Source organism: Pelobates fuscus, chromosome 13 (assembly GCF_036172605.1).
Source record: "Pelobates fuscus isolate aPelFus1 chromosome 13, aPelFus1.pri, whole genome shotgun sequence".
NCBI lineage: Eukaryota > Metazoa > Chordata > Amphibia > Anura > Pelobatidae > Pelobates > Pelobates fuscus.
The window spans coordinates 40,938,627-40,955,237 of NC_086329.1; the positions used below are offsets into that span (position 1 = coordinate 40,938,627).

At 41.6% G+C, this 16,611-nt stretch overlaps 1 protein-coding gene across 1 annotated transcript; it reads left to right on the forward strand.

Annotated features, from left to right (window-relative positions):
* The first annotated feature begins 1,878 nt into the window (after positions 1–1,878).
* Positions 1,879–15,820, forward strand: CHURC1 (churchill domain containing 1). Its single transcript, XM_063439022.1, has 4 exons — positions 1,879–2,021; positions 4,989–5,124; positions 11,142–11,212; positions 15,304–15,820. The coding sequence occupies exons 1-4, from the start codon at positions 1,983–1,985 to the stop codon at positions 15,394–15,396; spliced, it is 339 nt and encodes a 112-aa protein (XP_063295092.1). The 5' UTR covers positions 1,879–1,982; the 3' UTR covers positions 15,397–15,820.
* Positions 15,821–16,611: the final 791 nt, after the last annotated feature.

Sequence of the window (16,611 nt, forward strand, 5' to 3'; positions counted from 1 at the left end):
GGCAAGTTTTAGGATTAAACCTTGTTAAGTTGTGATATGTTGGTGCTCCCTAAAAGCTTAAAGGGACAGCTTTGGCACAATAACAACTTTATCTAAATGAAGTTGTTATGGTGCCAGAAGGCACCCGGGCCTCAACGGGTTAAACCGTTTTTGAACGTTTAACCCCAAAGTTGCCTCCCTCCAACTCCCCCCAGGCGGCATCTGGCTTCTGAAATGTTCGTTTCAAGAAGCATGAAGTGTTGTCGGATTAGGGCGCCGCACTCAGGCAATCAGTGACTCCCCATTCACAAAACTGGATTGGATAGAAACGGACCTTCCTGAAACTGAAATTTCAGAAGGAGTGAGAGCGGCGTTGGAGGAAACTTTGGGGTTAAACTGTTAGAGAATCAAGTTGTTATGGTGCCTAGATTGTTCCTTTAATCTGGGCTACTTTAGTTGACAGCACAATGATATGGTCAGCACATGGGCGGGGGACAGGGCGTGTGAATTATGTTAGGGGATGAGTATTTTCTACAGTTTTCTACAGTGACATCTTAATGCCATAATCTGCCTTTAAATTTACAGGGACTCTCCAGTGCCAGGAAAATAAACCATTTTCCTGGCACTGCAGGTCCCTTCTCCCTCCCATCCCCCATCCCAGGTTGCTGAAGGGGTTAAAACCCCTTCAGTGACTTACCTGAGACCAGCGCTGATGTCCCTCGGCGCTAGTTCAGGGTCCGCCCACGCTCCTCCCCCGCCGACGTAATCCGGCGGGGGCGACCTATTGCGCATGCGCAGTTGGCGTCGGGGGAAATCTAATGCGCATGCGCAGCATTAATGCTTTCAATGCTTTCCTATGGGGATTTCAGCAACGCTGGAGGTCCTCACACAGCGTGAGGACGTCCAGCGACGCTCTAGCACACAAAATCTGTGCTATAAACCTGGAAGTGCCCTCTAGTAGCTGTCTAGTAGACAGCCACTAGAGGAGGAGTTTACCCTGCAATGCAATTATTGCAGTTTATAGAAACTGCAATAATTACACTTGCAGGGTTAAGGGTAGTGGGAGTTGGCACCCAGACCACTCCAATGGGCAGAAGTGGTCTGGGTGCCTGGAGTGTCCCTTTAAAGGGAAACTCCAGTGCCAGGAAAACGATCCGTTCTCCTAGCACTGGAGGGTCCCTCTCCCTCCCACCCACCAATCGCCGGTTACTGAAGTCACTTACAAGAGGCAGCGGCGATGTCCCTCGCCGCTGTCTCCTCCTCCGCGACGCTCCTCCCTGTTCTTCCGTCGGCCGGTGGGCGCGACTGATCCCGCCCACCAGCCGAGGAGACCTAATGCGCATGCGCGGCAATGCCGCGCATGCGCATTACGTCTCCCCATAGGAAAGCATTGAAAACGAATTCACACAGCGTGAGGACGTTCAAGCGACGCTCTAGCACAGGTTTCCTGTGCTATAGAGCAGGAAGTTCCCTCTAGTGGCTGTCTAATAGACAGCCACTAGAAGTGGAGTTAACCCTGCAAGGTAATTATTGCAGTTTTTTTTTTAAAAAAAACCTGCAATAATTACACTTGCAGGGTTAGGAGTAGTGGGAGTTGGCACCCAGACCACTCCAATGGGCAGAAGTGGTCTGGGTGCCTGGAGTGTCCCTTTAAGTATGGTTGACTAGGATTCATTTCCACACTCATCCTTTATTTGCCATTCACATTTTAACTTACTGTAGTTCGAAGTTTAGTGAATATATGTGTCTATGTATTTTATTGTTTTGTTAACACTTTGTCTCCCTATTGGCAGCTGGTGGAGGTAAACACTTGCACTCAAAGGGTTAATACAGAAGTTAGGGGAAATGTGAGGAATTGATGCGATTCAGCGCCCCCCAGTGGTGATCTGATGAATAACAGTATCAGACACCTCTCGCGGTGATTCCTCCCGGAAGGCCTTTCAGTGTACACTGACAGCTACCGGCTACTGTCCAGGACTCGGAGTAGCGGCCTAGCCGGAGCCATGTGCGGGGGGTGCGTGCAGGAGGAGTACCCGGATAGGGTGAGCTCGGAGGAGGAGTGGAGGGTGAAGAGAAGTAACAGGAAGGAGGGAGATGGTCCTGGGGTGTGAATAGCTGTCAGTGTACAATGCCAGCACTGTATCTGCATCTGTACTGTGGTGTGAATAGCTGTCAGTGTACAATGCCAGCACTGTACCTGTATCTGCATTGGGGTGTGAATAGCTGTCAGTGTACAATGCCAGCACTGTACCTATATCTGCATTGGGGTGTGAATAGCTGTCAGTGTACAATGCCAGCACTGTACCTGTATCTGTATTGGGCTGTGAATAGCTGTCAGTGTACAACGCCAGCACTGTACCTGTACCTGTATTGGGGTGTGAATAGCTGTCAGTGTACAATGCCAGCACTGTACCTGTATCTGTACTGGGGTGTGAATAGCTGTCAGTGTACAATGCCAGCACTGTACCTGTATCTGTATTGGGGTGTGAATAGCTGTCAGTGTACAATGCCAGCACTGTACCTGCATCTGTACTGTGGTGTGAATAGCTGTCAGTGTACAATGCCAGCACTGTACCTGTATCTGCATTGGGGTGTGAATAGCTGTCAGTGTACAATGCCAGCACTCTACCTATATCTGCATTGGGGTGTGAATAGCTGTCAGTGTACAATGCCAGCACTGTACCTGTATCTGTATTGGGCTGTGAATAGCTGTCAGTGTACAACGCCAGCACTGTACCTGTATTGGGGTGTGAATAGCTGTCAGTGTACAATGCCAGCACTGTACCTATATCTGTACTGGGGTGTGAATAGCTGTCAGTGTACAATGCCAGCACTGTACCTGTATCTACACTTGGGTGTGAATAGCTGTCAGTGTACAATGCCAGCACTGTACCTGTGTCTGTATTGGGGTGTGAATAGCTGTCAGTGTACAATGCCAGCACTGTACCTGCATCTGTACTGTGGTGTGAATAGCTGTCAGTGTACAATGCCAGCACTGTACCTGCATCTGTACTGTGGTGTGAATAGCTGTCAGTGTACAATGCCAGCACTGTACCTGTATCTGCATTGGGGTGTGAATAGCTGTCAGTGTACAATGCCAGCACTGTACCTATATCTGCATTGGGGTGTGAATAGCTGTCAGTGTACAATGCCAGCACTGTACCTGTATCTGTATTGGGCTGTGAATAGCTGTCAGTGTACAACGCCAGCACTGTACCTGTACCTGTATTGGGGTGTGAATAGCTGTCAGTGTACAATGCCAGCACTGTACCTGTATCTGTATTGGGGTGTGAATACCTGTCAGCGTACAATGCCAGCACTGTACCTTTACCTGTATTGGGGTGTGAATAGCTGTCAGTGTACAATGCCAGCACTGTACCTGTATCTGCACTGGGGTGTGAACAGCAATAAATGTAGGAGACTTACCAGAGACCGGGGGAGAGAGAGGGGCACTAAGGGACGGGAGGAGGGGTGGTAAGGAACACTATGGGACAGGGGTGGGTGGAAGAACACTATGGGACAGGGAGGGAGGGGAGTGGGTGATAAGGAACACAATGGGACGGGGGGGGTAAGAACACTATGGGACAGGGGAGGGGGGGGGAAAGAACATTATGGGACAAGGGAGGGGAGTGGGTGGTAAGGAACACTATGGGACAGGGGAGTGGGTGGTAAGGAACATTATGGGACAGGGGAGGGGAGCGGGTGGTAAGGAACACTATGGGACAGGGGAGGGGAGCGGGGCTTGTATATTTTTTTGTTTTCCTTTTCTAAAAACTAGGTGCGTCTTATGGTCAGGTTCGTCATATGGAGCGAAAAATACAGTAAATACATAAAGGGAATTAACACCATAAAGGAGGAGATTGTATTTAAAAGAAGAAAAACTACCACAATAAGAGGGTGGTCTGCCTTGGCGTTGGCAGGTGGGCTCATCCTCTCATGGCCATTGGAGGTAACTAAAAAACCTCCATTTGTTTAAAAATACATAGGGATTAAGGGGAGAGCGCAGGTAACTTGTTTTTCTTTGGTTTTTACTATATATTGGGGCTGATGTGTACTGTAGTCATTTGCAGCCGCCCAGTGATGGGAGTGAGCGCAGGACTTATCTTTCTGCATTAGTACACAATAAGAGGACATTTTCTTAAATTGGAGGGGCAAAGACTTACAAATAATATCAGGAAGTATTATTTTACTGAGAGGGTATTGGATGCATGGAATAGGCTTCCAGCTGAAATGGTAGACGTTAACACAGTGAAGGCGTTTAAGCATGCGTAGAATAGGCATAAGGCTATAGAGACTAATGAAAGTATTTAGAAAACTGGGCAGACTAGATGGACTGAAGGTTCTTATCTGCCGTCACATTCTATGTTTCTAAACTGTTAGAATCCATTACTACGCATAGAGCAATCACAATGGAAATGGATAAACTGTTACAGTTCATAACTACACCTAGAGCAATCTCGTAGGGATTGCTGGGGCACTGCTTGGGTCCCTCACTTCAGCACTGACAACCGGTGATGCCATAAGTAAAAGTGATTTTGTCCCTGGAGAGTGGGCAAACACAGGTGTTCGCCACACTGTTGAAATGGGATGTGACATCGCTCACCTTTAGTGCTTATCACATCCAATTGGTCAGCCTGGGACCTACAAATCTACCTGTTGGGGACCTGGTGTTAAAAAGGTAATCCAGACATGGAGCCCTTGCTCATTGTGCCTACAGGGGTATCAGCTACACCTCTCTGACGAGGCCCAAAGACGGCCAAAACTATTGTCCATGACTGCTGTATCTCTCGTGCAGAGAGAACTTGTCGGCATTTTGGTCCTGGGCTGCCCTTTTGGGTGGGATCAGCCTGGTATGCCTTGGAATAGGTTCTGTCTGTAAAGACACAAGTGAGCAAAAACTATTTTGAGACTTAAATGGGAATTTACCGAATGGCAAGCTACTGAGTTCCTTTAAGCTTTTATCCTTTCTCAGAGTTCTCATATTCTTTGTTTTTTTTATCTTCTTCCAGGGTAGCACATGTTTGGAGACTGGTTCCTTCTTGATGAATTATGTGAGCTGTGCTCAGTGCAATAAACGGGACTTTGTGCTAATCGCTAATAAATCCACAGATGACGAGGATGGCGAGGAGATAATTACATTCGATCGTAAGAGAGTTTAAGTTTTCCACACTATATTTACATTTTAACAGTATTTAACAAGAAACAGTACATTTAACGTATTGCTTGTTTCCTGTTCTGGGTTGTGGTATAGTTGGCATTATTAGCTAAGGATAAAAGACTGATTTGACTTCACCATGAATTGAAGCAGTGACTTTTTTATATTACAGCAGGGGTCTTAACTCCTGAGTCTGAGTTATCTCATTATTTATTATGATCTGCTTTAGATATAAAGGAACATATAGGCACCCAGGCCACTTCATTCATTAAAGTGGTCTGGGTGCATATTCTCAGGTCCCTTAACACTTCACTGACATTTTTTTTTATTGTCTAAATCTGTCCCAAACACATTGAATAGATCCTGTTTCACAAAGATACATAATGTATTCTATGTACATTTTCAAGAAATACCCTCCTTACCTCCATTCCAGCACCACAATCACTGCAATTCCTGCCAAAGGTCCTTCACTAAAGTAATGAGTGAAAGGGTTACTTAAACCACCATGACCACTTCAGTGATTTGGCAAGGTGACCTGATGATAGGAGTATGTAAGTGACATGGTGGTAGGAGTCTGTAAGTGCAGTGATACAGCTTGAGACAGTACACATGCAGAGCTATTGGCACTTGTCTGCCAGGGGCTAGTTTGCCCCCCAGCACTCGTGACATTGACAACGCAGAACCCTGTTCCTGACTGCCTAATGGTATTCTTGTGCAGATTTTACCTCTGTCTTCACACAACACTCTGCCGACAAACTACCTCCTGCAAGGGGAAGCTAGTTCTCACCTCCCTCCCTGGGGTTCAAAAAGTGGGAGTAATCCTCACTAACCCCTCCTTCCCGATCAGGAACGTACACATGCACTCTGAGCCAGCGAATTCATATAATCACAGACTTCTCTATGAGAAACCTGTGATTGATCCACAGAAGTGCTGGGTGATTTCTTGATGGGAAGATCAGCCCTGGAAGCTTTGTTGGCGCTAAAGGGTATGCTTCATAGGGTATTTGGAATGTAAATTAAATATACACTATAGTCACGAAAACAACTTTAGCTTAATGAAGCAATTTTTGTGTATAGATCAATCCCCTGCAGTCTCACTTTCTTATCCACCCGTCCGCATTAAATATTAGTAGATAATTAAATATTTTTTTCGAGCGCTGAGACTCGCATAGTTATAATAGGATACAATATTACAAAAAATACAATATACAAACTATATATATATATATATATATATATATATATATATAAATATAATACACAACAGGTAAGATATATATATATATTCAACTATGACAGGTGCATTCTGTGCGGAGGTATAGTGCCATAGATCTCTTAAAAGATTTTAGATTGAATGAAGATTTGACTGTGTCCCTGGGGTTATTCCATAATGGCGGTGCTCTGAAGGAAAAGGAGGATCGGGCCACTTTATTTTTGTATTGCGGTATGCTAAATATCAGGCTAGTACTGGATCGGAGGTTATAGGAGTTGGGAACGGCCGGGGAGAGCACTCTACTCAGGTAGGGTGGGAGCTTCCCAGAAATGCTCTTATGCACAAGGCTGGTGAAGAATGCGTTGGGATTCTAGCGACAGCAAGTTTAGCTCTTTCAACATGTCACAGTGGTGGGTAAAGTAATTACATTCTAGTACAAAGTGGCAGAACAAATTATATAACATATTAAGGTGGGTTTGCGGTGAGGGTGCATACACTACATCCCCATAATCAATGACTGGTGTTAGCATTTGTTGCACTATCTGTTTCCTAACTGTAAGGCTTAGGCAGGATTTGTTTCTGTACAGGGCACCTAGTTTTGGGTAAAGTTTTGAAGAGGTGTTTTCAGTATGAAGGGCAAAAGATAGATTGGGGTCTAGCAACATACCTAGATATTTAAAATAGCAGACTGCTGTCAGTGTGCTATATGAATTTGTTCTGATGCACAATTATTGATTTTGTAGTTTACATAATTTAGGTACAGTTCCAAAGATCATTGTAACAGTTTTGTCAGTGTCTAGGAAGAGTTTGTTATCCGCTTTCATCTTTTCTACCTCTGTGAATTGCAGTAGCTTGGGTTTACTAGCGTAGATTACAGTGTCGTCTGCAGACATGTGTACACTTGAGGATTGCAGACGTTAGGCAGATCATTAATAAATAATGTGAATAGCAGGGGGCCGAGTATGGAGCCTTGGGGAACACCACACATGACTGGAAGAGGGAGGGAAGCGCTATCAGAAATGGCTACATATTGCAATCGGTCTGAAACATATGATCAAAACCAGTATAGCAGACGATCACCAATGCCTGAGTTTTTACATTTTTGCAAAAGAATCCCATGGTCTACTGTGTCAAAGGCCTTGGCAAAATCAAGGAAACAGCTCCAGTTAAAGGACCACTATAGTGCCAGGAAAACAAACTTGTTTTCCTGGCACTGTAGGGTAATTAGGTCCCCCTCAGGGCCTCCCTGCTGCTGGGGAACTCTCCTCCTCCTGCCGACGTCAGCGCCGAATGCGCATGCTTGGCAAGAGCCGTGAGCGCATGCAAACTGCCCATTGGAAAGCATTACTCAATGATTTCCTATGGACGTCCAGCGTCTTCTCACTGTGATTTTTCACAGTGAGAATTGCGGAAGCGCCTCTAGCGGCTGTCAGGGAGACAGCCACTAGAGGCTGGATTAGCACTCTGTGAAACATAGCAGTTTCTCTGAAACTGCTATGTTTTCAGCTGCGGCGTTAAAACTAGAGGGACCTGGCACCCAGACCACTTCATCGAGCTGAAGTGGTCTGGGTGCCTATAGTGGTCCTTTAAGTGTCCTTGTACCATGCCAATTTTGATGTCATTGCAAACTTTTAAGAGAGCAGTCGAAGTTGAATGACTTGGACGAAAGCCTGATAGATCATGGGTCAGATAATTTGATTGTTGATAATATTCATAGTTGCGTGTGTATTTTTGATACAGGGAGCAATGATATCAGGCGATAGTTAGATACCAAAGTATTGTCACCACTTTTATGGATAGGTACAACTTTTGCAGTCTTCCAAAGTTTGGGTATGTATCCTGACACCAGGGATTTATTGATAAGGGTAGTGACAGGTTTAGCAATTGCGGTGCATCCAGTTTAGGATATAAAGCATATATATAAAGCAAAGTAGATATTCAGATATATACAGGTTTGTGCTCCCCTTTTCTGGAGCCTATTTGTAACTGTCTCCAAGTTGTCAGACCGTGCATCAGTTTGTAGGGTGACGTTACCCTCTGGAACCAGGAGACAGATGAAAAGATAAGGAAGGGTATGTATTATAAAGGGATTTATATGAATTAAAAACAAATTAAACCAAATAAAATACTTGTAACACTCAAAGGCAAAGCTTCCCCCTCATCCAAAAGGTGCAAAATGGCAATGCTTTATATTAAAGGGTTAAAACTGCAAAACTGCTCAATGCACGCAGAACATGTCATTGAGATGAAGCGGTCTGGGTGACTTTAGTGGTTCTTTAATAAAAAAAATAAAGGGTCTGAATACTTTGTGAAGGGGAATGCCATCCAACGATCCTTAGTTTGTGACATTCACCGGCTAAAATTCTTCTTTAAAAGTCGCTTGTGCATCTTACTCTTTCATGGGGGTGGACTATAAGTTGTGCAAAGCCTTTTACTCATATAGTGCTACATGGGAAAATAATTTTCACTTTTTATTAAGGGATAGATCTTTTATTTTTATTTATTATTTATTTACGGGAATGCTGCTTAAAGTCTATATGTATCCAGTGAGCTTCATTATCTTTGTGTAAAGAAACTGTTCCTACTGTGTGTGAATGGGGATATCGTCTATTTAAACTCTATCCATTCGCTGTAACCTGTGTCATTGAGATTGTAAATGTGTAGGCATTAGATGCAGTAATATCAAGTGTCACACTGCCAGGTAAATATTTTAGTATCAATCACTTAGAGGTAAGGAGTAATAATAAACTGGAGAATTTATGCTGAAAATAAAATCTTAAAATGTGTTAGATTCGTTTTGAACTTCTCTTTTAATGGATGAGAAGATTATGTCTCTATAATGAATTTCATTGTAGAAGCAAAATTATTAGCAGATATGACACTATAAGAAAAACTGGTGGTTTCTCCTACAGGCAATTCTCCTGCTCTCAATCACAGCAACTACAGTGCATTATTGCAATCCCCATATGGGTAAACAGCAGCAGCTGTATGGTTACTATCCGTTTATTGGAGCAGTTAAGGGATTATTGGATTAAGTGATTATTGGAAAATTATTGGAAATGCAAATTAAACAGTGCACCAAGGGAGGCTTTAGAGTGGCTCAGTTAAGCTGATATCAATGAGTATTTTATAAAGCTTTCAAGATTTCTGATTACCTTCGAATTTTGTTGAAACGCCAGAGCAATTAAAAAGTATTTATAAACAAAGTTCCTGTTCTAAGATTCTAATATGTTCAACTGTGAGATTAACTCAACTTGACAAATATGGATCTTTGGCTGTGGGAAACAAGCATCTTCTTGTGCAATGTGTGAGTTGGGCTATGGACCGAAGTCTTGACTGATGCCCCGTTAACCTCAGTGTTGTTCCCTTGCACATCCATAGTGTAATGCAGTGTTGTGAGCTCCAGACAGATGAAGCTTGGGGAGCTGAAGAATGCATAATGTGGCACCTATGAGAGGGATCTGTAAGAGAGCATGTCATCCCTCAGCTTCAGACCGAACAAAAGGCATCTCAGAGGGGGTATGATAGCTCTGTACAAATATATTGACATGGTCAATACAACTAGGTACTAACCTGTTTGTTGGCAGAAACATAAAAGAAACAAGAGGTCATCCATTGAGACTTCTTTTTTTCAAAAAAACTGTATATTCATGGATATATTTACATGTTTGTGAACAGGATGTTGACCCAAGGAGACATCTAATTATGGAGTCATGTATGAAGGATTTATTTTTTATTTTTTTTATTTAATAATTATATTATTGTGGCGAGCATTTGGCCCAAGACTATATATACAAAAGACGTATATATCAATCAACTGAAGACAAGAAGTAATTAAGAAGATTTAACTGTGACGATTCCAAACCAGTTTTTACAAAATGTTTTTTTTTTTTGCCTTTGTTTTGATCAACAGCATAAAAAGATGTTTTAAACGTTGACTTTAAAGGACCAGGGTCTTTTTTTTTTCTTCTTCTTCTTTTTTCAACCTAGGTTCCTATTGTACAGCGTTGTGGAATTTGTTGACGCTATATCAATAATAATAATGTAACTTAAAGATGTTGTGTAGCAATTCATTGATATTGTGTCACTCTTAATTTCCCTGTGCTCCCTCTACTGGCTAACCAAGGGAGGAGAGTAAATAGTGGCACAATATGTTTATAAAAGGATTCATGCACAATTAGAGATTTATAGTGATAGCATATCAGCAGCTTATGACCTTCTGTTGCCAAATTGCAGACTTGGCAAAACATATTCTATTTGCATTGCAAATAATGATTGCTTATGTAATAGATTGCAGCTTATAAAAACTTGATACGTTTTATAATTGTCTCATGATACAAAAAGTATTTATTCACTTCCCTCGAATCAGTGACATGGCTGCTATACTAAATCCATAAAGGTTACTAATAAAAAAGTAACACTGTTTGAAGAAGCCATAGTTCTCATTAACATATGTGCTGTAAATTAGAAGATTTGATTTGCAAATTAAATAAAATCTAGGCATAGTGCTGCCATGTCATTTTTGCTACACGGGTGCTTTTAAAATTGAATTTAATAGATGTAACCCTCTATGTTTGCTAGGGTGACAATCAACATTTAATTATTTTTAAAAGTGTGTATAAAGAAAGCTATAAGTCCACAAAAATATATATTTATAACATTATATCATCGTTATTTGTTTTGTAATAATTCATCACTTTGAGGTTTATTGTTGATTGCATATCCCCAATACTCTTATTCCATGTTTTATTATCCTCATAATAATATTATTTTATTTGTTTTTGTATTTTTCAGATATGTGTACAAATTGTCATCATGTAATTGCAAAGCATGAATATACTTTCAGTGTGGTGGATGATTACCAGGTACTAAACAGTCTTATTTTAATTTATTTACTAAATGTATGCAGTAGTATGCATTGGAATTTTAATCAATAGAATCTGTTTTAAAGGAACAGTAAGTCCCAAATAATGTTATGCAACAGAAACTTGTTGAAATTTGGATTTTCAAAAAAAAAAAAGGGCTTTGACCAAATTTAAAAACCAAAATCAAGGTTCATCTGAAGTCACCCAGACTACTTCATGTCAATGAAGTGGTGTGGGAACAGTGGTCCTTTAGTTTTATCCCTGCAAAGCCATTGCCATTTAGTAGGTTTGGTAAAGTTTACATCTGGGTGATAAATACGCCTCTAGTGGCTGTCTACTTGACAGCCACTAGAGGTGCTACCGCTGTGAGAAACAAGTCAAACCCTGTTCTCACAGCTAACCTCCAATAGGAGTGTACTGCTGACGTGCATGCATTTTTTGTTTGTCCCCCTCTATGAGGAGCATTTCAGTAGACATTTAAAAGCGTCAGCATGACATCACTGACGGCTGCGGGCTCGACTTGATCTCGGCCCTGAAAACGAAGTTGAGTAAATCATTTTTCCAATTTTTATTTAGAAGGGGCCTGAACCTAAATGAAGAAAAAAACACTATAGTATTAGGAATACATTTTTGTATTCCTAACACTGTAGTGTTCCATTAAGGAGGAAGTGCCACTACTTGTTGTCTGCTTGACAGCTACTAAAGCAGAGGTAGGCAACTTTTGTGGACTACATCTCCCATCATGCTCTTACTGTCATGATACTGGCAACACATTATGCCTACTCCTGTACTAGAGGCACGTTTTCAGCAAAATGTAAACATTGCTGTTTGACAGAAATTGACAGTGTTTCATGTAGCCAGAGAAAAGTGACATCTGTGTACCAAAACCACTACATGATGAAGTAGTAGTTTTGGTGCTTATATTGTCCTTTTAATTTCCTAGTTCATGACTTTTATAAATTCTGAGAAATTTTGCATAGGTTCTAACTTTTTAACTATCTTGTGTAAAATCATAAAATATGGTGCATGCAAACTGCTGACTGAGTTAAAACACTCACAGCAGGGGAAGAGAACAATAAAGATCAGACACACTACAGATAAAATGGTTAACTCACTCTTTCCCTGGCATTAATCATAGAAATGTGTAATTCTTCTCAGTGGGGATGTATCTGCTGTTACCTGCGTTCATGACAAGTAAATGTACAGTGAGGGGAAAAAGTATTTGATCCTCTGCTGATTTTAAATGTTTGTCCACTGACAAATAAATGATCTGTCTATAATTTTAATAGTAGGTGTATTTTAACATTGAGAGACAGAATAACAAAACAAAATCCAGAAAAATCCATGTCAAAAAAGTTATAAATTGACTTGCATGTCAATGAGTGAAATAAGTATTTGATCCCCTATCGATCAGCAAGATTTCTGGCTCCCATGTGTCTTTTATACAGGTAAAGAGCTGAGATTAGGAGCACTCTCTTAAAGGGAGTGCTCCTAATCTCTGCTCTCTACCTGTATAAAAGACACCTGTCCACAGAAGCAATCAATCAGATTCCAAACTCTCCACCATGGCCAAGACCAAAGAGCTGACCAAAGATGTCAGGGACGAGATTGTAGACCTAGACAAGGCTGTAATGGGCTACAGACCATCGCCAAGCAGAAGGTGAGAACAGTTGGTGCGATTATTCGCAAATGGAAAAAACACAAAATAACGGTCAGTCTCCCTTGGTCTGGTGCTCCATGCAAGATCTCACCTCGTGGAGTTTCGATGATCATGAGAACGGTGAGGAATCAGCCCAGAACTACATGGGAGGATCTTGTTAATGATCTCAATGCATCTGAGAGCATAGTCACCAAGAAAACAATTAGTAACACACAAAGCTGTGAAGTACTGAAATCCAGGTCCCCCATGTACAGGCCTGTCTGAAGTTTGCCAATAAAGTTTGCTGAATGATTCAGAGGAGAACTGGGTGAGAGTGCTGTGGTCAGATGAGACCAAAAACTCGACGTGTTTGAGGAGGAGGAATGCTGCAGTTGAGTTGAGTATGACCCCAGGACCACCATCCCCACAGTCAAACATGGAGGTGTAAACATTATGCTTTGGGGGGGTGTTTCTGGTAAGGGGACAGGACAACTGCACTGCATCAAAGGGACAATGGACTTGGCCATGTACCATCGAATCTTGGTTAAAAACCTCCTTCCTTAGCCAGGGCATTCAAAATGGGTCATGGATGGGTATTCCAGCATGACAACGACCCAAAACACACAGCCAAGGCTACAAAAGAGTGGCTCAAGAAGAAGCACATTAAGGTTCTGGAGTGGCCTAGCCAGACTCCAGACCTTAATCCCATAGAAAATCTGTGGAGGGAACTGAAGGTTCAAGTTGCCAAACGTCAGCCTCAAAACCTTAATGACATGGAGAGGATCTGCAAAGAGAAGTGGGACAAAATCCCTCCTGAGATGGGTGCAAACTTGGTGGCCAACTATGTCTGACTTCTGTGATTGCCAACAAGGATTTTGCTACCAAGTACTAAGTCAAATGGGTCAAATGCTTATTTCACTCATTGACATGCAAATCAATTTATAACCTTTTTGACATGCGTTTTTCTGTTTGTTTGTTTTTTGTTTTTTGTTATTCTGTCTCTTACTGTTAAAATACACCTACAATTAAAATTCTAGACTGATTATTTCTTTGTCAGTGGGCAAACATTCAAAACCAGCAGGGGATCAAATCATTTTTCCTCCCTCACTTTAATTAATTTATAAATCATTACTGATCTAAAAAATTTTTTTTAGCCATCGGTTTGCCTGTATAATCAGCGTAATGTATTCTAGCTGTCTATTCAAACTAGTATCTGATGGAAAGATAATCATGTGACTGGAAAACTCTGACTACCATAGCAACTTCATCTCAGTGAAGTTGTTATAGTGTCTGGTGTCCCCGGTGCAGTTTTACCTTCACATGTTAAATGATTGTTGCATGGTTTAACACTTAAGGTATTGGTCTTAAGCTCTCCTTTTCTGCTCCAGACTAATGCAGAAGCATTAGAACAGCAAGGGGGCAGCAGCAATTGGCTAAGAGAGGACAGTCTCAACCTATCATTGACTGCAAATTGTGAGTAAATATACATGGATTTCTATCCTTTACTCATAATGGGCATCCTTTGATAGGCTTAGATCATTAAGAGGGGAGTAGTAAATTTGGTGGACAAAAAGTGGTTTTACAGTAGTGAATATTTAGGGAAGGCAAGTTTGCTTTTATAGCTTCATACTGAAATGGTTATTCACTACAATTTCTTTGTTGCCTAAATTTTGAAATCCACTTTGAATTGAACATGATAAATCACACTTAAGTATATAACATTGTAAGTTGGACGTGGCTTTGTTTTCCTGAGCTACATATTAGAGTGCTGTATTTGTTTTTTTTTAGCAATATAGCATTACTTGATTTGATCCTGTAAGCACTGTGAGAACATTTAGGAGTTTGAGTTTGTCTTGGTTATCACTGTGATTTAAAATAAATTCAGTGATTACAGCAGCTGTCGAGTGGGCCCTTTAATCATGTGACGTTGTAGACAGAATTTGACAGGTGTTTGGTCTCCAGAGCATGCTATTGTTAGATCAGATGTAAGTCGTTCATCTCCAACACTATGGGAAAGTCCATAATGCACACTGAAAAGCTTAAAGGATATTCTAAGCACCATAACCACTACATCATGCTATAATGTCTATGGTTCCAGGAGTTCCCTGACGCCTCCCCAAGTGAGGAGTCAAGCAATTTTCAAACAGTTTTACACTTACCTGGGTCTGTCCATCTTTACTGACATTGCTAAAGTTGAATTTCCCTTTCTGCCGTAGGGATAGCTATTCCAGTTGTGTTTTGGGCAGAATTCCGAGAATCTCCGCTTATGCAGGAGAACCTCTACTTTAGCAATATCAGTGAAGAATCATGGTCACTAGCGTGATTATTCGATATCTGTGCAAGAAATATACTCTGAGAAGCACAGGTAAAAGTTGGTAAATACATTTTCATTAACCTGCTTGCCTTCAAACTACATTTGCCGATTAAAACTTTTGTTTTTGTTTCCTTGTAGGAGTACACCATGCTGTGTATGCTATGCGGCAGAGCTGAAGATTCTGTTAGCGTCTTGCCAGATGACCCACGCCAAATAGCGCCACTCTTCTAGAAAGATACATCTTATCACCAGACCGCTCTCATGACTGCAGTGCTTTTGCCATACTAGTATTACTAAGAAACATGACAAATTGAGCAAATGGAGGGGGGTGGGGGTGGAGGGGGATAAAGAAAAGTAAATATATTCATGAGTAAAAAAAGAAACTCAAACTGTAAAATGGTTACATGTTGTTAAAGTAATAACCGTATAATTCTATACATGCCGTTGGTAATACTGTATTCAAATTTTTATTAAAAATATATATTTATATGCAAACCAATTTTTTTTAACTTTCTCTTACAATGATTAATCTGTTTCAGCCACACTTTCAGTAAAACAATGTCCTCGAATATAAACACTCTCAATGAAATACTTTTAAAGTGTACCTGTCATGGTACAAACAGCTTTCATTTAAATAAGAGGGTAACGTTTTATTTATACTGTGTGCCATCAATATCTTTAACAATTTTATAAATTTCAACAAAAAAAATAACTATTTAAAAAGATGGCAAATCCACTTATAGGTATTTTCCAGCAGTTACACTGAGTACATTGTAGTTGCTGTGATTACCACCTGTACGCTGATGACACTCAGATATACCTCTCCTCACCGGACCTCTCCCCAGCCGTACTGCAACGTGTCACTGCTTGCCTCTCTTCCATCTCTGACTGGATGTCGTCACGCTTTCTCAAACTTAACCTCTCAAAAACTGAACTCCTTGTCTTTCCTCCTCCTAATACTGATCCTCCGCTCTCACTCTCCCTTCAAGTCAGTGATATCCACATAAGTCCATCCCTACAAGCGCGCTGTCTTGGCGTCATACTTGACTCTGGTCTCACCTTTGAGTCTCACATCCAGTTTGTTGCCAAGTCCTGTAGGTTCCAACTCAAAAACATAGCCCGCATCCGCCCCTTTCTTACGCAAGATGCTACCAAGGAGCTTGTCCATGCTCTAGTAATTTCCCGCATGGATTACTGTAACCCTCTCCTGATTGGTCTCCCCAAAAGCCGCGCTGCCCCGCTACAGTCTGTAATGAATGCTGCAGCTAGACTGATTTTCCTATCCAGTCGGTCCTCTCACACCTCGCCCCTCTGCCAGTCCTTACATTGGCTCCCTGTATCCTATAGGAGTCAATTCAAAGTGCTAACCCATACATTTAAAGCACTGAACAATTCCAACCCTTCTTATATCTCTTCACTGATCCAGAGGTATGCCCCTCCTCGTAC